Source organism: Diadema setosum, chromosome 9, assembly GCF_964275005.1.
Source record: "Diadema setosum chromosome 9, eeDiaSeto1, whole genome shotgun sequence".
Classification (NCBI taxonomy): domain Eukaryota; kingdom Metazoa; phylum Echinodermata; class Echinoidea; order Diadematoida; family Diadematidae; genus Diadema; species Diadema setosum.
The window spans coordinates 36,532,586-36,558,166 of record NC_092693.1 but is presented as its reverse complement, the minus strand read 5'-3'; the positions used below and the strand labels follow the sequence as shown (position 1 = coordinate 36,558,166).

Genomic DNA, 25,581 nt, shown 5'->3' with positions numbered 1-25,581 from the left:
AAAAAATGAAAACTACAACAACAATCAAGAAATAGTGCTACAGACGATAAGGCTCTAGTTTCTAGCGGAGACTTTGCTAAACCCACACGACGATTCCCTACTGTACAGGTAGACTGAATATCACATAGAAACGGAGACACTGCAAAAGCATTCTTTATTGACAGTGACAGTATAATCCTGATGCTTCGAGAAGATGCACTTTATTATTGCATTGTTGCCATGACGATAACTCCAGTTTCTCAGGAGCCCACATCCTGCACACTGGGGACATCCTCATACTGTTTGCTGTGACTGTTGTTCCGAGCAGAACGTCTCTTCTGACTGGATCTATTTCTTGCGTAACCTGGACTCCGATGGTGGAATAGCTACTGTTGAATTCGCCGCACAAGATGGCGACGATGACGCATCGTCGGGCTGTGGCACCGAGTCGGCAGATGATGGCGAGGGTGATGGTGGTTGTGGCTGCGGTTGTGGTTGTGGTTGCTCCTTCTCCTGTTCTTGTTCTCCTTCTTGTTTTGGCGCTGGTAGCATGTTTGGTGGCTGGAGCGATGCCGGCACTGAAGTGGTAGTACTCGTGGTGGCAACACTCGTGGAAATGCACTCCCCTCGCGACGTTTCCGACGCCTGGCGAGTCGAAGCTGATGTTTCCATTGTCGTGGTTGTCTGCGTGGCTGACGTTGAAGCTGACGTTGCTGATGATGATGACACTGTGTCTACCACACTGTTGGAGCACTCGAGGCTCGCAACAAGATCCCTGAGTTGGCTCTGTGTTGGAATTGCACAAATGAAGGAAAATTAAATTCCTCTAAAGATACATGACTGTCAGACCAGTGAATACAAATGTCAGTAAAGTAACCAAATATAACCGCTTGAATTTGATTTTCATCTCCTTTATACTCATCCTCTTGACAACAAAAACACCATGGTCCTGTTACTAAATGAAAAAGAAGATGAAATCAAGCTTCTTTTTTTTCCAAACTTAATACAATAATTTCCAAATTATAACTGCCAAAAACTTCCTACTCAATTTTTTTTTTCAGGAATGCACTTTGCAACTTTCCTCTCAAAGATGGAAAATGGAGGTCAAATTCAGTGATTACTCACTTCAGAAATTTGGCATCGTTTGTGCCCAAAAGATACTAAATAGCAACATTTAAAATGTTCAATATCAAAAGATAGGGCATAGATGTCTAACCTAACATCAGATCCTTTCCCAGAGATTACTTGCAGAAAAATCATCATCATCACTATCATCACAAAAATCATCCTCAAATCACCATTATCAACACAGCCTACCACGTCATCACTGCATAACATCAGTTGCCTATGAAACTGTATATGAACATAAAAATCTATTATATACATGAAGGTACCACTGTCAAAACCACAGTATATTTATCATCTTCATATACCATTACCACAACTATCACACCATCATCATCATCATCACTATCATTATAAACACCATCATTAGAATTATAATGAAATATCACCATTGTCCCATTATCATAACAATCACAATAACTACCATAATGATAATCATCATCATTAAAATCAACATCATCATATTGTATTATTATCATTATCATCATCATCAACATCATCATCATCACCGCCTCACAACCAACCTTACTTTCTCAATCAATTATTATCATCATCACCATCACAATCTTCTTACATAACCCGATCATTAGTGCCATCCTTGTCACTATCATCACCACAAATGTCACCATGACAACTCACTTCACTGTATCTGTACAGCAGCTTGAAGTTTCGTCCTGACATTGTGGTCTTGGTTATCACCTGTAGCGCGTGCCGCAGACAGTAGACCCTGTCTTCTCTCTCATTAACCACCTGCCAGGGACAGACAAACATGATAACAAAAAAGTAGGTTGGTACCAGCATTTAGCAATTCTTCAAGCAACTCTCACCACAGGAGCTCTGACTGTTACAAATGAAAATTTGTGAAATCAATTAACTTCAGAGCAACAGACCTACAAAATTTGGAGCATTAATTGGACCTGCAAGAATGTGAAAATGTTGGAAGAGAAGATATGACTTGTCCCTATGGAACCTGATCCAGTCACATTCTGTACTTAAGAGGTCAATAGTTCTTTTATTGATTATTGATTAGCTAAACATCTTTTATGCATTTTTGATATTTCAAATAATTTTAATGTCAAGAGAAAAAATTATTGGCAGAGCTTTATCTTGCAATGTGAAATATCTTGATATAGCATCAATCACATCCATATTCCATTAGGTCAAGAAATACAAAAGGGTATGTACACATAAAATTAATCAATTGACTATAGATACCAGTCTTCATTCAAAACTTTTCATGTCACAAACATGCCAGGCGACCGATGGAATGTTTGATATTCTTAGTTGCCATTTTGTAATATGATCTGTTGTGACATGGTTTTTCTTTTCATATGAATATTATGACATAGATATATTTCCTTTGTTGAAAACAAAAATGTGATGTGCCATGTTCAACCGATTTTGAATTTTTTTAGCCAGGAACTGGACAGATGTCGGTGGTTCGTCTCTAAACCAGGCAGTTCAAAATATGCTTCAAGAAACTATGGATCTCCAGGTGCTGACCATTGAGAGGTAGCAAAGCTGGTGACATGTATAGCAGCCCTTCTCTGATGCGTGCTGGCTCCGATTCTTGGACGATGAGGCGGCGGCGGTCGGCGTGGACTGACCGTCTACGGGCGTCTCGGACTCGGTGAAGCAGATGGAAGACTTGAGGCCGGCAGCGAAAAGTTGTTGGCGCAGACTCAGTTCCGTGTCTCTGCAGCAGATCGGGAGAGCGTATCGAGGAGCAATTAGTGAAATTTCCGGCCTCACCGACTGGGCGGGAAGATTGGAGGAGACTTTTTTCGCCCGTTAGAGAGCATCATGGTGCGGAAAAACAACACCCCCTGTCGTACGGTGAATCGCACATCACAATACTATCTGACAGAAAGCTGTAAAGAAGTCCAGCACAGAAGCACTATGCACAGTCCCACACCATGCATTGTGTGTAGGGTCTTTATAGAGCCGAAATGTCACGTTCAGCATAGACTCATGTAATGTTGCCTCCTCCTCACCCCACCCCCCTTCACCATTTTACCAATCAAGCACCAAAACAACAAATGGTCAACCCATATGGTCAAGCAATATCTACAGTATGTCATCAATGTGATTCTCCTTATAGCATAAAACAATGGGCTCAACCAGCATGTTGCTTAATGCCTTGTGGCTGTACAACTCATCACATTTTTCCTTTTTTCAATTCTTCGAATTTCGTTCAAATTCACATTCACAAAACAAAACATTTTACAACTTCAGACAAAATGCATTATACACAAACATTGTACAGAAATATGTCAATCTTTCATTATGACTCATTTGACCAAAAACATTTGACCATATATTGATATGACTCTGTATAAGAATGTAGCAGACAGTCAGTCGTTCAGTCAATAATTCATATCAATAAGCCACTCCCCTTTTTCAAAGTCATAATTGCACAATTGTTCCAGTTCTACAGCAACTTCACACATAAAGGATAAAAATCTTCCTTCCTTAATTCCTGCCCAAGAGGAAGTCCAGTGAAGATTTGTGCATCAGTGAAAGCAGATTTTGAGACCAGGACTTCCTTTTAAATACTCCCATCTTCTTTTGCATAAAATATTACGACTGTGACTAATACCAGTCTTTTGTCTTTGAAATTCAGTTTATCTTAATTCTTGTTTTAATCTGAAGTACATCTTATGTTTTGTTTATTAAAATTTATTTCATTCTTTTATTTCATCCCCTTTATGAAAGTGATTACAAACCAAAGAGGTTTTTCTCCTCCCCACCACTAGAGGGCGAACTATACAATGGTGTCAGTGATTTCACGGGGGGCTGCCATCACCCACTTAGTAATGGCGGACTTTGCGTACTGAAGTAACATTTTTACAGCACGTATTACACGAACTTGCAAAGTGCTGCCTGTGCGCTCACAAAACAATACAACAGGGCTTATGAAGAGTCCGCACTCTAGCAGTTACTGGGGAAAAGCTCTTTATTACAAACATGGAGGTGCATTTTCACTTCAGGAGATTCCGGCTGTCTGCAGACCCGCCACCTCCCCTCACCTGATAGCTGCGAGCTCGGTTCTGAGTTCCCTGAGGTGGAGCGGATCTATCTGGTCCGTGGCAGCATTTTTAGCTAGGATGCAAAGGAGATGTTCCAGGGAGAAGAGGGTCGGCTGTTTCAACTCCCGCGAAATCTGTCAGACAACAGGGGGATTGACATTCAATTATTTCTCTTCACAGTGTATAAGCTGTTATTTTCAAAAGGGTTTAATTTTCGCGCATTTTGCCGATCACAGTTGGATCACAAATTTAACAAGCAAAAATGTCACCACGCGCTGAGGTAATAGTGCATGTACGAAAGCACCATTCAGTGTCAATTTGTGTAAACAACATCTCGCAAAAATGTCTGTGATCTCCTCATTCACAAAAAAATCTGTTCGCGAAAATAACACCTTATAGAGTAGTTTTGAGGGGATGCGCCTTTCTTTTCAGAGGGAACATATACTTGTCAGCACAGAAATGTCTTATTCTTCACACAACATAAACGGAGTTATTGAAGGTTTTCCATATGCAAACATATTTATGCATATACATTGTAGAGGAGTATGTAGAAAAACTGACAAAACATGCTTATATGTATACATACAAACATACTAACATATCTACATACAATGTACATAGGTACAATTGTACCTATACATCTGAGAGGGGAGATTGTTGTGTATGGTACACAAATGTATAGCTTCTATTGATAATAGTAGTACAAACTTGAAAATATATCAGACAATCCCCATGGAGAGAACTCACCAACACTGATTACACACCAGCAATGGCTAGATAAATGCATAGACAGATGAATAGGTGCAGTGTCGATAGACAAACAGGCAGACACACCAACAGACAGACAGACAAGAGAGATAGATAGATGAATTTATAGACATACACATATTTTTTGTTGATGTATAAAACATTCAGAGATAATTTTTTAAAAAAAGAGAAACTTTTGCTGAAATACGGAGAACAAGATCATTTGACAGGATTGGTTATGCTGCCATCACCTGGCTGGGCCTTCATCGTACCTCGAAAGCTTTGAAGCAGTGTTGTAAACTGGAAGGCGAGGCGAATGGGATGCCCTCCGACATGCTGTACCCCGTGCAGAGGGTGGAGCGGGCCGCGCCCTGGGCAACGATGATGAACTCCCCCGGTTGCTGGAGGAGGCGGTAGACGGGAATACCATTGGCAGCTAGTACTGATGGAGGCACCTGTGAAGGGGTGGGGAGGGGTTCAAAGTGATAAGGCATATATCAATGACAGGTGCACGTGTAATTGAAATTTTGAAGTAATGATAGAAGTGTGATCATTATGGTGATGATGAACAGGGGCGGATCCAGGAATTCCGTAAAGGGGGGGGGGGGGGGGTGGAGGGTGCAAACAATATTTTTGATGTTACTTCCAGATTTCATCTCATTTTTTTTTTCTTTTTATTTCTTTTGTTTTAACGACAAATTAAGAGGGGGCGCGCACCCTGTGTGCCCCCCTCTGGATCCGCCACTGATGATTAGACAACTAACCCTTCATTCAAAGACTGTATTCTGCTATCTGCATTCCCAAGGAACACTAGACCATTTTGGTGATGCATGTATATTTCTGTGCATGTTCTGTTCACAGGCCAGAAGGCTTGCAGTCTTGCCCTACATAGCAACAACTTGTGTAAGCAAATTCCTTGCTAAGGGACTTAATTGAAGAGAGCTGGAGAATAAGATGATACGTTACCAGGCTGAAGAAAAAGAAACATCCATGAATTGGAATACATCACACAAATGGTCTATTGGGCAGTGAAATAATGCAGTTCTGAATAAAGATCTATACAGACATAACTCAGAGACAGACAGACAGACAGACAGACATGAACAAACAAAGAAGGAAAGAGAAGAAAGGGAGAATGGAGTAAGCAGGAAGAAATGCAACTATAAACAGTCACAGACAAGGAAACATAATACAATGAGGATAGTGTGAGAAAGACAGAGAGAGAAAGAGAGGGGAATCATGAGAATGAGAACAAAAGAGACAGACAGACAGACAGACAGACAGAAACACAGACACAAGCACAGCGAGAGAGAGGAAAAGGGGATAGAGAGGGAGAGGGAGAGCCAGGAGAGGTCCTCACCATGCAATGTAAGTTCTGTTTGTAGAGGCAGTGAGGTTCGTTGGCGCCCGATCTGGGCTCGTTTGATTGCAGCACATGTTCGAGATTATTGCAGTGGCTGGCCGGTACGCCATACCTGTATGGGAAAAGGGGAATACCATCATGTATCTGTCCTTCAAATACACTATACATCATATTTCTATCGCCGGCTAAAATCTCAAGTACAGCACATGGTACACGTGCAATTAAACGAACTTTGCGATGCAAAAGCATGTTGACTTGTGTTTATTTGTGGTACTCTCAACATCACTTCTATAATTATAATAATAATAGTAATAATAGAGAGACTCTTATAAAGCGCTCATTCTACCTAAAAAGATACTCATGGCGCTATAGAACAGAGTACATACAATGTAATGTATCATGTTACAACAATATCACAGAAGATAATAAGAACAATACACAAACAAACAATACGTACACATAAACATACAGGTAAACAATTGTCAATTTAAATCAAAAAGGTAGGTCTTGAGGTTCTTTTTAAAACCATCAATAGAAGATTCTTGTCGAAGAGATTTTGGCAGGCTATTCCAAAGTTTTGGGCCCATGTATGAAAAAGCATGATCAAATGAATACATAAATATAAGCTGTATATGTTATCATAATTTTTCGACTATTTTCCTTCAGATTACTTGGATACACCCATAAAAATAAAAATAAAAAATCCTTGTAAGTCAAGATTCTGCCAGTGACATCAACTGTCAATCACTGGTTAAGTACTAACATCAATAACAAAGGACAGTGGGATACACCTTCCCCTAGATATTAGTAACATGGAAACATGCAATAACACTCAGTCCAGGGAAAGGCACATAAATCTCTTAAGTTTATGGACTGATGATGTCATCGCCAGAATCTTGGTTTGGAAGTTTTCGTGGGAGCATCAGATTATCTTGGAGGAAAATAATAGAAAATGACCATAAAATATATATATCGCACATACTTTGACATTCTTTTGGCCACATAAGTGATGTTGAGGGTATCATAAATCAACACAAGTCAGCAAGCATTTGTATTGCATAGTTCCTTTAAGGATGATTAGTCAGAGTCCCAGGGTTTGTCATTCAAAGCATTCCAACTTATCATACTTGAATTTTACACAGAATTTTGCTGGCTAATTATCACTTTTGCTGGTACAGTGCTGATCACGTTAAACTTACCTACGCGTTACCCCAAAAACGCGTAGGTACGTGTACTTTCCGCGTTGCGTTTTGCCATACGCGTTCGCAACGCGTACACATTGTACAGCAAAATATTCCCCTCCCTTTCACTATTGTGGAATAGCGCCATCTCGCGGGCAACATTTCAATATCTGTATGTTCGCGCCCGCGCTCACACCGCAATGCGATCCACATCGGGCCGCGCCATGATATTGACTCAGAGTGAAAGAGCTTTATAACTGACTGTTAATTGAAGAAAAAGAAGAAAACACGTGTGCTTTTATAGTTTTAAGGTGTCACTGAGAAGGGGTGATGTATTCAAAAATGAATAAACACGTATTTTCGGCGTTGACTTGCTCATTTTTACCTGTCGGTGCTGAATATTGCTTTAGCTTTAGTTTCATTTTTATGGCATACTTGTTCTTCATGTTGATGTTTCTTTCAGTCCTTGGTGGTTGGTGTTGTTGTTTTGTTTTGTTTTTCGTGTTTTGTTTTAGTGTACGAGCTGAAATTTTCGCGGTGGTTTTATTTTCGCGAATTTCGCGAATCGTCTTTGAACCGCGAAAATAACAACACGCAAAAATAACAACACGCGAATAACTAAGGTTAGTTTACTTAGACCCTCGCAACCGCGAAATAAACAACACGCGAAAACGTCCCCCAAGTAGCTCTAGATTTGCAAAAATATCTGTACGCGAAAATTTCAGCTCGTACAATAATTCCTATCGTTCTGAACGCATACAACCGCGTTAAATCACAAAAACGTAACTTAAACACGTATTTTCGGCACTGGCTTGCTCATTTTTGCCTGTCGGTGCTGAATTTCTTCAGCTTTAGTTTCATTTTTATGGCATACTTGTTCTTCATGTTGATGTCTCTTTCATTCCTTGGGGGTTGGTGTTTTTTTTTTTCCGTGTGAGGTGACCTATTTTGTTTTAATTCTTATCGTTCCGAACGCATACAACCGCGTTAAATCACAAAAACGTAATGAATAAACACGTTTTCACGGCGCTGCCTTGCTCAGAGTCATTTTTGCCTGTCGGTGCTGAATTTCTTCAGCTTTAGTTTCATTTTTATGGCATGCTTGTTCTTCATGTTGATGTCTCTTTCATTCCTTGGGGGTTGGCGATTTTTTTTCTTTCTTTTTTTTTGTGTGAGGTGACCTATTTTGTTTTAATTCTTATCGTTACGAACGCATACAACCGCGTTAAGTCACAAAAAACGTAACGAACAAACACGTTTTCACGGCGCTGACTTGCCCTTCTTTTGCCTATCGGTGCTGAATTTCTTTAGCTTGAGTTTCATTTTTATGGCATACTTGTTCTTCATGTTGATGTCTCTTTCATTCCTTGGGGGTTGGTGTTTTTTTTTTTTCCGTTTGAGGTGACCCATTTTGTTTTAATTCTTCTCGTTCCGAACGCATACAACCGCGTTAAATCACAAAAACGTAATGAATAAACACGTTTAAACGGCGCTGCCTTGCTCAGAGTCATTTTTGCCTGTCGGTGCTGAATTTCTTCAGCTTTAGTTTCATTTTTATGGCATGCTTGTTCTTCATGTTGATGTCTCTTTCATTCCTTGGGGGTTGGTGTTTGTTGTTGTTTTTTGTGTGTGAGGTGGCCTATTTTGTTTTAATTCTTATCGTTGCATACAACCGCGTTAAATCACACAAAACCGTAACGAACAAACACGTTTTCACGGCGCTGACTTGCCCTTCTTTTGCCTATCGGTGCTGAATTTCTTTAGCTTGAGTTTCATTTTTATGGCATGCTTGTTCTTCATGTTGATGTCTCTTTCATTCCTTGGGGGTTGGTGTTTGTTTGTTTTTTTGTTTGTTTGTTTTTGTGTGAGGTGACCTATTTTGTTTTAATTCGCAACGTTCCGAACGCATACAACCGCGTTAAATCACAAACACGTAATGAATAAACACGTTTTCACTGCGCTGACTTGCTCATTTCTGCCTGTCGGTGCTGAATTTCTTTAGCTTGATTTTCATTTTTATGGCATGCTTGTTCTTCATGTTGATGTCTCTTATATTCCTTGGGGGTTGGTGTTTGTTTGTTTGTTTTTTTTTTGTTTGTTTTTGTGTGAGGTGACCTATTTTGTTTTAATTCGTAACGTTCCGAACGCATACAACCGCGTTAAATCACAAAAACGTAATGAATAAACACGTTTTTACGGCGCTGACTTGCTCATTTCTGCCTGTCGGTGCTGAATTTCTTTAGCTTGAATTTCATTTTTATGGCATACATATCGGTACTTGTTCTTCATGTTGATGTTCCTTTCATTCCATGGGGGTTGGTAATTCTTTTTGTTGTTTGTGTAAGGTGACCTACATGTATTTTGTTTAAATTCTTATCGTTCAGAAAGCATACAACCGCGTAATATAAAAAAAATAAAATAATTTGGATACGGTAAATCGCGGTAGAGTGCATTCTTCTTCACCACAGCCAGTTTCATCATCGAACCTTTCGACAAATGCAGGAGACTAAAGCTGTGATTGTTGTTTTATGAACTGTATTATTGACATGCAACGCTTGCGCAGCAGTGAAACAAAAATGTTATTCACAGGCTTGTAATCCTTTTTATTCCAACCCATTTGTTTACATATCTTAACCACACGCAAATCGAAGCGTCCACATCGTTCTCCAGCGCACCTCTAGCCCTAGGCCCTTGCCCGAAATGGGCTCTGGGACATTCCATTCAATGACGGGGTTTTTATTTTGCAACGTTGTCAACTAACTCTCATATAAGCAAGTTCATGCTACGGCTAATCTATTTTATGATGCATCATAATCTCATATGCTTAGATAACCTAGGTCGAATTTGCAGCTAGACACAGAAAAAGATTTGACATTCAATCGTGATACATTTGGTACAGGCACGTTTAACTACTCATTCACCCTGTACTGTAATCCATGTCTGCTCCGCGCGTGTTTTCGCTATCACTAAAACTTCGATCGCGATGGTGTGTGTGTGTACTGTACTGTACGGTTCTTCGGCGGGGGCGTGGGCCGGCCGGGTCGATCGGCCGGCGGTCGTCAGATCGTCGACGAAACATAGACCACGCACCGCGCGGCGCAGCACGTGACTTGGTACCAAGGCACAAACAAATTGGACATACGTTGTACGAAGTCGTACGGTCATTCAAGAGCTAAAACAAACAATGGCGAAATCAAACTCCACTGAAATGGTATTGACGCTTTAATGTAATGAGTATATTCCAAGTTCATGTTTGCCCGAGTTTTGAGAAGAAATTCTATACTTTCATTTTTCCTCGCACGAGAAAAGGAATGTGATCGGTGAACTAGCTACCCGTACCCATACAACAGTAGTGTGTACTGAAGAACAGTGGAGCGCGAGCAGCTAACACGCAGCTGCTAGCTTGTGTAGCTATCAAAGAGATTTTTCTCCTCCCCACCACTAATGGGCGGACAATGGAGTCGGTGATTTCATGTCTTCTTTTAGACGGCACAGATTGGGGACCCTAACCCTAAACCTAACCCTAACCCTAAAACCCTAACCCTAATCCAACGTGTTTCCCATAGGTTTAATACGCGCCATGCCCCAATCTGTGCCGTCTAAAAAAAACAAAACAAACAAACAAACAAACAAAAAAAAAAAAAAAAAAAACGCGAGCCCGCCATTGTACCGTACCACTTAGTAATGGCGGACTTTGCCTACTAAGTAGTAGTATCGACCACCCTTCTTGAAACCGACCGCGTATAATGCAGCTGTCATTTGTATGACGCACCTCTTGACCCCCGGGATAGGTGCGTCAAAGTACCAATGTGCGTCATACCTTTTAGGTACCATGACGTACCCTCCGTCACAAAAAGTGACCCACCTCTATGAGACATTGACGCATTAACCAGTCAAAATGGTGACGCACCTCTTCGTGAAAATGACTGACCCTTGACGCACATGTTATTCGCAGTACGTGCCAGACTGGAATGCTGCAGAGCTCTGTGTGCGCTCACGCAATTCGCTGCCTGCGAACTGTGTACACCGAACGGAACTTCGCCCGCGTGAATCCCTGTCGCCTACGGACCCTGGATGTTTACTTCGATCGCCGTGGTACTGTATCCCCATGCTGTGGGCGGCTGGGGAGCGTTAGTGTAGTAGCTTAGCTGCACACTGTAGCCAGCTGCCACGACAGTACCCTGTTTCGATTCGAATCGGGGTAGAAGCGTTCCGTTGTGCAATGTCTGCTTCTTTTTCTCTTCTTCTTCATCCGCTTGTCCCTTGCCTCCCAAGTATGAAATGATTTTTAGAGTGTTGTGTGTGTTTTTTGTAACGTTATTGCATCATTTTTCTGCAAGGAAGAGGTGAGTTTCTGTTCGTGTATTGATGTGCACTGCAGTATGTGCAGGTGAAAAGCGTTCGAACTGTCTTTCCCGAGTATCGTGGAAGCTCGATGTATTTCTCGGCCTATCAAAGGAGATCTCATACAACAGAATACTTATAACAAACTATTTTCCGGTCAAAATGAATTGATTTCCTTTGTTTTGTATCGTTTATTGACTTGATCCTAAGGATCTTGTCGCAATACCGAGTTTCCAATGTGTATTTATTTTCACCTTATTTTCGCGTAGCTTTCGGTGCTGTAAACTGTTGCTAGGGCCTAAGCCTACTACTAAACTTAACGTTTTTCACTGTCGTTTCTCACACATCGTTTGGTACGATTTCTTCCATTTTATATCACTTTATCCGTTCCCTTTATACTTTGAAGTATTTGACGTAATTCTTTCAAGTGTCTCGCACTGCTATTTTCGTAACGGCGATTTCTCCGCTTTGCTGCAATACTTTTTCGAATCGAAGCGACGAAGTTTGATACCAGCCGCTGTAGTGTGCCGTGTGTTGTCTTTTCTAAATATTTGTGTTGTTGGGAGGTGTTGATACTTTGTATTTGTTATTTATTTTTCTTAATGTTGATAGGAAAAGGCTAAAATGGTCTGAGTGATGTCTGATGGTGATGATACTATGCTGGTGTAAAAAGACGGCTTACTGTGAATGCTGAGCGTACGTGCCGTTCGTTCCATTTTACTTTCCCTCTTATTCTTCTTTCCCCCTTACTCTTCTTTTCCTTTCCAAGAATGATAAAAAAAAAGAAATTACATACACCTCACAACAAAATAGAACCACGTGCTACCAACCTTCGTAAAGTTAAATCTAAATGTTCAATATCAGCAAAGAATAAGGGGAAAGCACGAATGACAATAAATTAGAGCGAAGAGATTGTTTTACATGCAGTCTCTTCGGCTCGAAGAAACTTGACACCCCACCCCTCTCCCCTTGTGGAAATTTCCACAAAAGCAGGTGCCACACCCAGGTGCGTGCCAGACGGAAGAATGCGCGCACTGGAATAAACAGCGTGTAAATATCATGGAAATATCGATCGAAGAACCAGCTCATTAGTTGAATTAAAGGAATCATTGCAAAGATATCGTGATTCTATAGCCTTTCTTTTGGCGCATAGTAGGAAACATCAAACAGTCGAATATAATGTACTTGATCGAATATCTTATGTTCCCTGAACAATAAAAAAAAAAGATCGATTAATCAGTCAATTAAAAATGCAACTGAGCCAGAAATACTTAAAAGGTCTCGTATGCCCAGAGAAATTCACTACGAGTAGGTTCAATGAGATGCAGTCATCACCTGGTTAGACAACAAAATCATGACAATTAATTTCAGTTCACGCTCATGATAACTGCTTATTACTTATCAAAGTTTTGGCTATCAACATTCGTTCGTAGGTGTTTTTTGTTTGTTTTGTATGTTTTTCCTCGTGAAAGACGTAATGATTTCTTCGTATCGAACGTAGACTGCATGTTTATCGTTTATCCAAACAGTAGGCGCCTAGGCGTACTTTCTGAATATATTCAGAAATTTCTATCAACATTTTAAATATATTACAAGACTCCCAAATACCAGTTGAAAAAAATTAAGAAATCGAATTTTTTAGATATGAACAAAAAAAAAAAAAAAATGCGTAGGAAAAAACCACTTCAACCTCGAATGACTTCGAATTTCTCTAAACCGTTCCCTAGTTCATGGACATCCCATAGAAACGCGTGTTTTGATATACACGTTGCTATGGCAAACTATCTAGTTTCGCGAAACTACGGCCTGGCCACAGTAATTTTTTCCGTAACCTCCCGCCTCCCCTTCCCCGATTCGAAAACAGCTTGATTGAAGCCCCTGCCTATTTAAACACGAACCTTATTAAACCCAAGTTAGGTACATGGTTTATATGGCTAGTGTTTAAATAGAATTTACTATTTTAAGTTAATGCAGGTTTTAATAGACTCTCAGTAATGTTAGTTCCATAATCGTTTGTATGTGTTTTGGGGCCTGGCCTCTGCCATATGCCTCGCCTTCTGTATACGTATGTACGCGTGTACTGTATGTATACATGTACCACATGGTCGACATCACGCACGTGGTTTTGCTGCATGTTCCACGGTCGACGGTCGATGCTACACTACAGTGAATGCGATTGAAGGATAGCGAGCTTCGCGATGCCGCGGGCTGTATGTGATGATTTTAATCACAAATCGTGTTTGGTAGTGTGGTTTTGGAGCAAATTTGTACTCAAACTTTCTGAAAAGACCTTTAGTCTGACATCAGATAGAAAAAGAAGACATACGAGAATGAAGTGAGTATCAGTATGTTATAATAAAACTGATTGAAAATTGTGTCATTTTCGCGTTTCCAGGAGCCGGTGAATTCGGCCGACTCGCGATCGCGAGTTTGTTTTAGATGTTACGGAGGGATACCATGCCCCATGCAAGAAGCCTCGCAAAATTATACCATGACGGTCCCATTAACGAACCTTTTGACACACTCTGGTTAAATGACCGACTATGACGCACATAATGGGTCAGTATTGTGACGGACATTTTGCTCCCGTGACGGCACCACGCGTCATCAAATTGGTGGTACTTGACGCGACCATGACGCACATTTCCCGGGGGTCAAGAGGTGCGTCATACAAATGACAGCTGCATAATTCGCGCACTGAACACTGAGTACGCACTTCTCTGCGCGCAAAGCACATAAAAATGGATTGGCTTTGAATGTAGATTAGGCAAAAAAAAAAAAGGTTGTATTGGCGTAACATGAGATTTTCAAATAGGGTCGGTCGGGCGGATTTTTTTTTTTTTTTTTTGCTACCTGCATTTTACGTGTAAAACTCGTGCTCAGTTAACAGTTACAACTGCTGCACCGTATGTGCTGTGTTCATCTATTCTACAAATCATTTATGAGGCCGATATTACTCAAATTATACCCCTTCACAGAATTTAAAGATGTTGAAATCCCCATTCTGAATGTTTTCACTTCATATTGTACTATTTTGACTTAGATAAGATAGATGCAAATTGACCCATATGTACGATCTTTTCATCGCACACGGCGATCTCTATTACAGTCCCACATATACAGATTCGTGTAAGTTCTCCACACAAGAAACCTATGGCAAAACTGTGCACAATACATTGCAGTCTAAATGCCAAGTATACACTGTATAAATCTTGATAGAGTACGCGTCCGTGTTGGAAACAGATGACGTACTGATCAAGCGAGGCTATGCGAGGCGCTAGCGAGATCTCTCCTTCGTACATCCGATATCCCCAGAGCCGTTTCCACTTCCGGGTTTTTTGCGATCACGATCGCAGTCAACAAGATACTTGATATCGATAGCAAAAAAAAAATAATAAAAAAACATAGGGTCGGCGGAATTTTTAGGGTCGGGCGGGTTACGCCAATACAACATTTTTTTTTTTTTTTTGGCCTTGTGGGAAAACGCGATAATTCACTGTTCATTAATGGTTTTAATCAAGGACAAAATTTCGAATGAATATTTTCACCGAATCGTAATGACAGCACAATGTAATGTCTATGGAAGTTTCTAAAAGGCTTCTAAAAAGCTTCGTACAACACGGTGTTCAATACAACTCGGTTTACGTGCATTGTCAATGCAAAATCAGCGGTCGATCCTAAAAACGCGATTTACCGCGGGGAGCTGAAACGAGGCCACGCAAGTTCGTCGGCGATATTTTTGCACTGAAACTTCGAATCGAAAAGGGAACAACGGCATTTGATAGAGCTGGATTTTCTCAATCACGTAGGTCAAGTTTTTTACGTGAATTTCAGTGTTAAATATTCTTATCAAGCAAATGAACATTAGGCGGTCGATTAGTAGTAGGTCCAACCCTATACATTTTCTACAGCGCGTATTACGCGAACTTCTGAACTTTTACGCGAGTACGCACTTGATTTTGGCAACGTTAGGAATGCACCAAATAAACTTTCAAACTTTCAAACTTTCAACCAGGGCCCCGTTTCATAGAAGATGTTAGGATGTCAACTCTTGCTGGAATGGCAACTTCCCATAGCAACACATTGTGAAACTTCGTGGACATAAGGATTGCGCGAGCGGTGCGCACACGCGCGGATTAGCTATAACGTGTAATTTCTCGCATCAAAAAACGTATCTCGATGCTATATGTTGAAATATGTCATATTTCTTGTTGATGGCACGGAAGGGGGCGAAGCGATTTGAAAAGAAGACAAAATTTACTTTCTTTTCATGTTATGATCTTTTCCAGAGAGTATTTATCTTCGCTGCTTTTCAAGTTTTAATTTGGCTAAGCATGTTCACTTTTTGTAAAAAGTCTATGGAAAATGAAGAAATTTCCACGATTTCGTACGTACTCGCTGGTTTTCAACATCGATCAAATCAGAACCATATATCGTATCAACTTGGGGCGAAGTGTTTTGGATAGAGCAGGCTGTAATCTACATGACTATATAAAACTCATTGCTATTGGTTATTTAACTCCGCTGCTTTCTTAGGCTAAAACTACTGATCAATTGGAAAAACTGTCTCAAAAGTAGAAAACCTAGCGATGACGTAATGGGCGATACTATTCATCGCAAAGGGAGATGACCGGATGTACGTGGTATTGTACGTACGTACAGTCCATTGTCACTCACGCGAGAAGCCCGAATGTGACAACGGTGATCTTTCCCAAGGTATTTTAAAGAGGAATCCTCCTGTTTTGTCCGAAAAAATTTTTTTACAACGGCCATGAAGGTGGTTAAAATGATCAAGTATGCTTTAAGATTGGTGGAAGCGTACATAATTTCATGAAAAAATGTCTACATAGCCAGAAAATGAGGTAATGAATGAGGTCCTTCGGCAGCCAAACAATGAACGATCGGTTCGTTGCAATGAGTCCCACATGTACAAATTTGCGTATGGTTAATTACAGTACTGTACGTATACTGGCTTCCATCAGGTAGGTGGGGAGTCCCTGCTTTCATACTCGAGCTGTGGCTGTCTATGTAATCCTGAGGCATTTCAGGAAGCATTTTTGTCCGACAAAGCTGTCAGACAAATTTACTCTCAGGCAATCAGATGCAAGGATTTTTGTAGCTTGTAACAGTGTGTCCGCAGAAATTATGCTTCATCAAATGCCTCCATGCAATGCAGCGAACCCCTATTTTGATAATGGAAACGCCCCGTCTCTTTGCTATCTCCGTTCAAGCGTGAGATGAGTAAACAACGTGACCCGGTGACCTGAACGTGCACACACGTTGTTGCTCGGAAGGCTTGTGTCCGAAATTGGGGGAAAGTTTTCATAATGGCCAATCAGGAAGCTGCACTCTTGTTGTTACCATGACAATTGACATTCCAGCAAGAGTTGTTATCATATAAACTTTTTATGAAATGGGGCCCTGATAAGCCTACGGTGTGCTGCAGATTCTTGGGGCGAAATTTGCCTTTATTAAAGCCCTTCTGGTATTTTGAATTTGTACAATAATTCTTATTCTATATAAGATAACAAATAAAACTACTTCATATATTTACTATATATTTTAAAGCGTAATACAAAATATTTTTTTTTCAGTCTAAGAAAACTTGTTTCAAATAAAAAAAAAATAATATGTACAGTTCTTGATTCAAGTCTAAATTCCATGCGCCTTCTTGCAGTTACCCATGGATAAGATGCATTTAAGTAATCAGCTGTTACGGAGTTGTAGGCCTACTACCTACAGCCCCTATTAGACTGTAATTCTGGCTGTCATTTTATCGGTGGCGTTTATGATTTTATACTCTTACCCATAAAAAAAGAGGCAAATACGAACATTATGAAATGAGTAAGTTTTTGTCAGAATTCCTTATCAATATCAATTGTTGACATAATAGTTTTCAGATTTCACTTGCTTCATTATCAAAGCTGTTGTACATCTTAGTTGCTTCATAAGAATTCACCTTTGATTTATGATTTTACAAACGAATTTTCATTGTTCACCTATTTTTTCTTAATTTCATGTAATATTTCACGATGGCATGTGTAGGGCTGCCAACTCTCACTCATTTTGGTCCTTTCTCACTCTAAAACTTTATTTCATTTGCATGCATTTCTACTGATCTCACTCATTTTGACTCCTAAATTATAGCACTGGCCTATGGGAGTCTCACTCTCAACTAGTTTCCAATGTTGGCAGCCCTGGTGGTTGTCTTTCCATGGCAAGATGTGGCATTTTTTTTTTCCATCCAGGGTCAAAGAAGAAACCGACAGGAAGGAAATGAAAAAGGATAAAATGAAACACCTGCTCAGCAGGCTTTTTTTTTTTTATCGATATGACACAAATAGTGAACGTAGTACGGTACATTAGAAATTCGGTAAAGTTCTGAATAGGTCATTAGTGGAAAAATAAGCAAATAATTTGGGGGATTCCATCGGATCGAGATCTAGATCTAAATAGAAACTATAAGTACGCATTACAGCAGACTGGACCTGATACAAACCTACTGTCTAGCTATGATTATACATGTATGGTCTATAGACTCTATCTAACGTTAATAAAGATGTAGTGAACTTATAACACGTGGATCATTGACGTGCGTGACATCGAAGATCCTATATTACGATCTTTATTATACTAGTTGTGCGTTGACCTCTAAGCTAGCTGGATGAGCACAGATGAGCCGCAGACTTTACGCACCAAATCTCTACTGTACTGTGTATCTAACACACAGACACACACACACACACACACACACACACACACACTGCGTTCATTCGGCATGCAGCACACTGGGCATTTTGCCTCTTTGATATAACAAGGGTATGTGTACATGGTAATGGTAGGAGACTCTGTTGTGGTACCTTGTAGGTGTGCGCGCTACCTATCACGCCTACCGTACATACGGTGTATGTAATATAGAACCTCTTTGGTACACACCAATGGTACACACTGGCTCCCCCCCCCCCCCCCACACACACACACGATGAGATGAGCATGCTGTTGCTGCATGCTGCATGAAAACAGCTGCTAAACACGGGCAGCTCGCGGTACGGTACTGTGTGGCAGTATACTACTGCTGTGTAGGCACCCAGGAGATCCACGAGTGCAACAGTTACTTTGTACAGAGATAGCGTGTAGGCTATGTCGGTAGGATTGTACAAGAACAACAGTAGGTCTACTACATACTAGTACAAGTATACTAATAGTACGTAGGTGTCCAAGACTGCATTGTAACCGACACCCCATTACGACAATTATCAAGCTATAAATAGATCCCAAAAAAAATCAGTAACAATACAGACTGTAGGGCCTATACTGCCTTAAGGTGTTTGGTTCAGAGTTAATTTTCTTCAACACTACACTAGTTGAGAGTGAGACTCCCATAGGCCAGTGCTATAATTTCGGAGTCAAAATGAGTGAGATCAATAGAAATGCATGCAAATGAAATAAAGTTTTAGAGTGAGAAAGGACCAAAATGAGTGAGTCTCACTCTCAATGAGTGAGAGTTGGCAGCCCTGTTCTAAGCTGTTGACATTCATTTACAAAGATATACATACAATTTGTATCTTTCTAAATTACGTGAAAATTGCCTGTCAGATATGCATATTAGTCACTTTTTAGAGTAATTAGTAAAAGATTAAAAAGACAATAGTTCATACTCCGATGTTACTATCTGACTGTTTTGCAAAATGTCATTGATTTGTTTATCATAGCTGTAACTTTGATACATTTTTTTTCGGAGCTTTTCTTTTAGTTCTTACAAAGTTGTCTTCGCGTATACTTCAATTCTTTCATAATGGATGGTTCCCAGTTTGCTTTACATTGTTGTTCGTACTAATCACTACCAGGTTTTTACAGTTTTGTTGAGACAACGCAGTTTGTGTTTCCCAGCTGAAGAGAGCAGCGTAAAGCTTTTCTGTGAACTTGAAGGGAACATTTTGTTTACAGGTGTTTTATTCAATAATTTTCCCAATCAATTTCACAGAAGGTCCCGGACACAAATTGGTCTCAAATAACCCTATAAGGGACCGAAACTGGAAAAGGAAATTTAAGAAAGGAAATTCGTTACTTGAAATTTGAGCGGTTATAACAACCACATTCTGTGTAAACACCTAATCAAAATTGAATGGGGACAGAACTGCAAATCATGCTTTCGAATTTTTCCTTTTCCAGTACTGGGGACTTAAAGTTCCTCTGTTTACTTACTTTAGTTGTTACTGTTACATTTCGCGTAGTTTTTCTCTTTATGATAATGTATGGTCCATAGTTTGCTTTATATTGCAATTCGTACTAAATCACTACCAGTTTTTACAGTTTTGTTGAGACAACGCAGTTTGTGTTTCCCAGCTGAAGAGAGCAGCGTTAAGCTTTTCTGTGAACTTGAAGGGAAAATTTTGTTTACAGGTGTTTTGTTCGATAATTTTCCCAATCAATTTCACAGAAGGTCCCGGACACAAATTAGTCTCAAATAACCATATAAGGGACCGAAACTGGAAAAGGAAATTTAATAAAGGAAATTATTTACTCGAAATGTGAGCGGTAATAACCACATTCTGTGTAAACACCTAATGAAAATTCAATGGGGATAGAACTGCAAATCATGCTTTCAAATTTTTCCTTTTCCAGTACTGGGGACTTAAAGTTCCTCTGTTTACTTACTTTAGTTGTTATTGTTACATTTCGCGTAGTTCTCTTTCATGATAATACATGATTCACAATTTGCTTTACACTGCTATTACATTGCAAGCCGATATGAGAAGAAGGACGGGGCGCATGCCTAGCACCTCCCGCCACGCGAGCCAGAGAGTCATCATGCAGTCTTCTATACAAGAAAAAAATAGCGGAGGAGGTATCACTGGGAGCCGGCAAGCGATATCTGTTTTAATTTCTGAAGCAGTACGAGTCAACGGGCTCCACAGGAGTGAAGAAGATTAATCCCCGCCCTCGAAGCTCGAAGACTTCCGTACCATTATCTACAACCTGTGAGGTCCTTTCAACGACAGCTCTGATAGGGACATTCAACTTGCCACAGACTACCATCTTGATATAGACGCGTCTTGCTCTATACCATCAGGCGGGGTGCAGGCAAGGCCGAGGCTGGGCCCCTGAAACAACGGCTCTTTTTAGAGCCACCAGAGATTCAAGAAAGAACAAAGATATACTCTCATGATTGAACATAATATCACTTTCTCAACTTTCTTCCCTATCTTTTCCTACCCTACATTTATACGAATAGGAAGCTCCCTATTGCATGCATACGAAACTGTTTTTTCATCCCTCTTTTCCCTTGCCTCCATTGTAAGAAATAGTGTTGTGTGACATTGACAATGTTATTGCTTCATATTTCTCTGCAAGTGAGAGGTGAGTTTCTGTTCATGTGCTGATGTGCACTGCAGTTGAAAAGCGTTCGAAATTCCTTTCCCGTGTATCGTGGAAACTCGATAGATCTAGGCCTACTAAAGGAGATCTCACATACAAGGAATACTGTAAAACATGATATATTCGCGGCATGAATTTTTCGCGAATTGGAGCTGACGGCCTTTTTTGTGGCATGAAATTTTTGCGAACTGCCACTGGCATTCAATGCATATAGTGTGGACAAGAACTTTCGCGTGCATTTTAATTTCGCGAATCTTGGCGCTCGCGAAATTCGCGAAATTAAAATGCACGTGAACATTCCTCGTTTTACAGTACTTACATCAAAATATTTTTTCCGTTCCCAATGAATTCATTTCCTCTTCCTTCTTTGCTTTGATCGTTTATTGACAGTTGACTCGACGTACCGAGTTTCCACTGTACATTATTTTCGCGGAGTGTTCGGTGCTGCGAACTACGGCTATAGGGCCTACTTATATTTCTATTTTCATTTCTGTCGTTTCTGACCTTGTTTGTTACGATTACTTCAGTCTGATATTACTTAGTTCATTCCCTCTATATTTTCTTTCAAGTGCCTCGCACAGTACATGCACTTTCGGAGCGGCAATTTCTCTGCTTCACTGCAGTATTTCGTAGGAAGCTGATCCCAACCGCTTCGATGTGCTGTATGTTATCTTTTGTAATGTTTGTGTTGTCGTTGGTTGTGGGGAAAATTGCAGATACTTCGTGATTTTGCTAAGGCGTTTATCTCGAGTGATGATGGTGGTCGTGTTTCTTAATGTTGATAGGAAAAGGACAACATGATCTGAGTGATGGTGATGATAATGATGCTGGTGTGAATGCTGAGCGTACCGTGTCCTTCTTTTACTTTTATTTCATTTCTCCCTCTTTTACCCTTCTGGTTGGGGGAGGTGGTTGTGGCCTATAAGTTACCACATAATTCTTTATTATATATGTTGACAAATTCACTCTAATAGTTGGTAATTATCTTTCAATCATTTACTGATGATCAGGGACACTTCCGTTCCTGTTACTTCGGCGATGTCATTTCTATTGAGCATGTGTATCTATATACACTGGTCGTTTCGTGGTTATTACGCATAAAAAATATATGCGTTCATTCGATACCTTTACTTGCAATAATGCGAATCTACGCGTTCTATACGTATACATGTATTTAAACACAATAGGGCGGTTTTTTGATGCACAAATAATCTATCGTGCGTATAAGGTCTTTCACGATTTTTTAGAGACTATAAAAGCTCACATTATCCTAATGAATCATGTAAACATTTAAGACATCAAGCCAGATACAGATAGGTCCAGTAGGTCTATCATTTCCTGTTGACCAGGTTTATTTACATCGGTATATATACATCCGAACACAAACAGGCTTTCTAGCGGTTTTATAAGAGAAGCATACACGCATTTATTCATTGCCTTTTGCTGTTGCACACCGAATGTCTGCCTTTTGAAATGAATAATTATTATGCAAGTTTTCCATTACAAAAGGGATCTGCCACATTAATTTCTTTCTAACCCTAACCCTAGCCCTAACCCTAACCCTAACAGCAAAAGATAATAAATGCGTATATGCTTTAGAGTGAATTACAGTCAACACTATAAAGCATTTTTGGTAACTATATAGGCCACATAACCCCCCCCCCCCCCCCTGCCGCCTCGCCCAGGGACACTTCCCATTCCTGTTACTTCGGCGATGTCATTTCTATTGAGCATGTGTACCTACACGTTTGGTGGTTATTACGCATATGCGTTCATTCGATACTTTTACTTGCAACAATGCGAATCTACGCGTTCTATTACGTATACATGTATTTAAACTCAGGAGGGCGGTTTTTTTGTTTTTTTTTTTTTGGTGCACAAAATAATCTATTGTGCGTACTAAGGTCTTTTACGATTTTTTGAGACTATAAAAGCTAACATTATCCTAATGAATCATGTAAACATTTAAGACATCAAGCCAGATACAGATAGGTCCAGTAGGTCTATCATTCCCTGTTGACCAGGTTTATTTACATCGGTTATTACATCCGAACACAAACAGGCTTTCTAGCGGTTTTATAAGAGAAGCATATACGCATTTATTCATTGTCTTTTGCTGTTGCACACCGAATGTCTGCCTTTTGAAATGAATATGCAAGTATTCCATTAGAAAAGGGACTAGCCACATTAATATCTTTCTAACCCTAACCCTAACCCTAGCCCTAACCCTAATCCTTTACAACAGCAAAATAAAATGCTTTTTAGTGTTGACAAATTCACTTTAATAGATGGCAATTATATTTCAGTCATTTATTACTGATCCAGGGACATTTTCCATTTCTGTAACTTCGGCGATGTCATTTCTATTGATCATGTGTATCTACACGTTGTGATTGTAGCTACGCATATTAATGCGTTCATACCTTTACTAACTTGCGATAATGCGAATCGACGCGTTCTGTGTTTACATGTATAGACACAAGAGGGCGGTTATTTTTTTTATGCACAAAATTAATCATCTATCGTGCGTACTATAGATGTTTCGCGATTTTTTAGAGACTACAAAAGCTCACATTATGCTAATGAATCATGTAAACATTTAAGATGTCAAGCCAGATACAGATAGGTCCAGTAGGTCTATCATTCCCTGTTGACCAGGTTTATTAACATCGGTATATACATCCGAACACAAACAGGCTTTCTAGCGGTTTTATAAGAGAAGCATATACGCATTTATTCATTGTCTTTTGCTGTTGCACACCGAATGTCTGCCTTTTGAAATGAATATGCAAGTATTCCATTAGAAAAGGGACTAGCCACATTAATATCTTTCTAACCCTAACCCTAACCCTAACCCTAGCCCTAACCCTAATCCTTAACAACAGCAAAATAAAATGCTTTTTAGTGTTGACAAATTCACTTTAATAGATGACAATTATATTTCAGTCATTTATTACTGATCCAGGGACATTTTCCATTTCTGTAACTTCGGCGATGTCATTTCTATTGATCATAATGTATCTACACGTTGTGATTGTAGCTACGCATATTAATGCGTTCATACCTTTACTAACTTGCGATAATGCGAATCGACGCGTTCTGTGTTTACATGTATAGACACAAGGGGGCGGTTATTTTTTTTTTATGCACAAAATTAATCATCTATCGTGCGTACTATAGATGTTTCGCGATTTTTTAGAGACTACAAAAGCTCACATTATGAAATGAATCATGTAAACATTTAAGACATCAAGCCAGATACAGATCAGGTCTATCATTTCCTGTTGACAAGGTTTATTTACATGTATATACATCCGAACACAAACAGGCTTTCTAGCGGTTTTATAAGAGAAGCATATACGCATTTATTCATTGTCTTTTGCTGTTGCACACCGAATGTCTGCCTTTTGAAATGAATATGCAAGTATTCCATTACAAAAGGGATTTGCCACATTAATCTTTCTAATCCTAACCCTAACCCTAGCCCTAGCCCTAACCCTAATCCTTTACACCAGCAAAATATAATAAAATTATGGCCTATATGAGTCAAGTTACCAAATTATGGTTTTTAGTGTTGACAAATTCACTCTAATAGATGGCAATTATATTTCAATCATTTATTACTGATCCAGGGACATTTTCCATTCCTGTAACTTCGGCGATGTCATTTCTATTGATCATGTGTATCTACACGTTGTGGTTGTAACTACTAAATTTGTACGCATATTTATGCATTCGTTTGATACCTTTACTTGCAATAATGCGAATCGACACGTTCTGTGTTTACATGTATTTAGACACAAGAGGGCGGTTATTATTATTATTTTTTTTTTTTTGATGCACAATCATCTATGATGCACAATCTTTCGCGATTTTCTAGAGACTATAAAAGCTCACATTATCCTAATGAATCATGTAAACATTTAAGATATCAAGCCAGATACAGATAGGTTCAGTAGGTCTATCATTCCCTGTTGACCAGGTTTATTTACATCAGTATAATTATACATTCGAACACAAACAGGCTTTCTAGCGGTTTTATAAGAGAAGCATAACGCATTTTTTATTCATTGTCTTTTGCTGTTGTAAACCGAATGTCTGCCTTTTGAAATGAATATACGAGTATTCCATTACGAAAAGTTTCTGGCCGGCAGTTTCCAATTCAAAGTGGTACAAAAACAGATGTCATCAAGGAAGTATTGCCACATTTTTCTGGATGGCCCATTCTTAGCATCAATCTCCACAAAATCATAATTCGCTCAGCAAAAAAAAATATTCCAGAAGCACGTGTATTTTATTCTACATAGGGACCGAAACGCTCTTGTCCGTGTTAAGGGTGGGGCGGGAGAGGGGGGGGGGGGATGTATGTGGCCTATATGTTTTTAGTTACCAAAAATGCTTTATAGTGTTGACAATAATGCACTCTAATAGATAT

The 25,581-nt window shown here is 39.7% G+C and overlaps 1 protein-coding gene across 1 annotated transcript in view; it reads right to left on the bottom strand.

The window, feature by feature from the left end:
- Positions 1-327: 327 nt before the first annotated feature.
- Positions 328-25,581, bottom strand: part of LOC140233477 (uncharacterized) — an 84,333-nt gene continuing 59,079 nt past the window's right edge. Inside the window, exons 13-18 of the mRNA XM_072313597.1 lie at positions 6,241-6,355; positions 5,153-5,335; positions 4,134-4,267; positions 2,608-2,800; positions 1,744-1,854; positions 328-765 (exon numbers count right to left, since the gene is read on the bottom strand). Of these exons, the coding sequence (XP_072169698.1) occupies positions 328-765; positions 1,744-1,854; positions 2,608-2,800; positions 4,134-4,267; positions 5,153-5,335; positions 6,241-6,355 (1,174 nt within the window). The remainder of the gene's footprint in view (positions 766-1,743; positions 1,855-2,607; positions 2,801-4,133; positions 4,268-5,152; positions 5,336-6,240; positions 6,356-25,581) is intronic.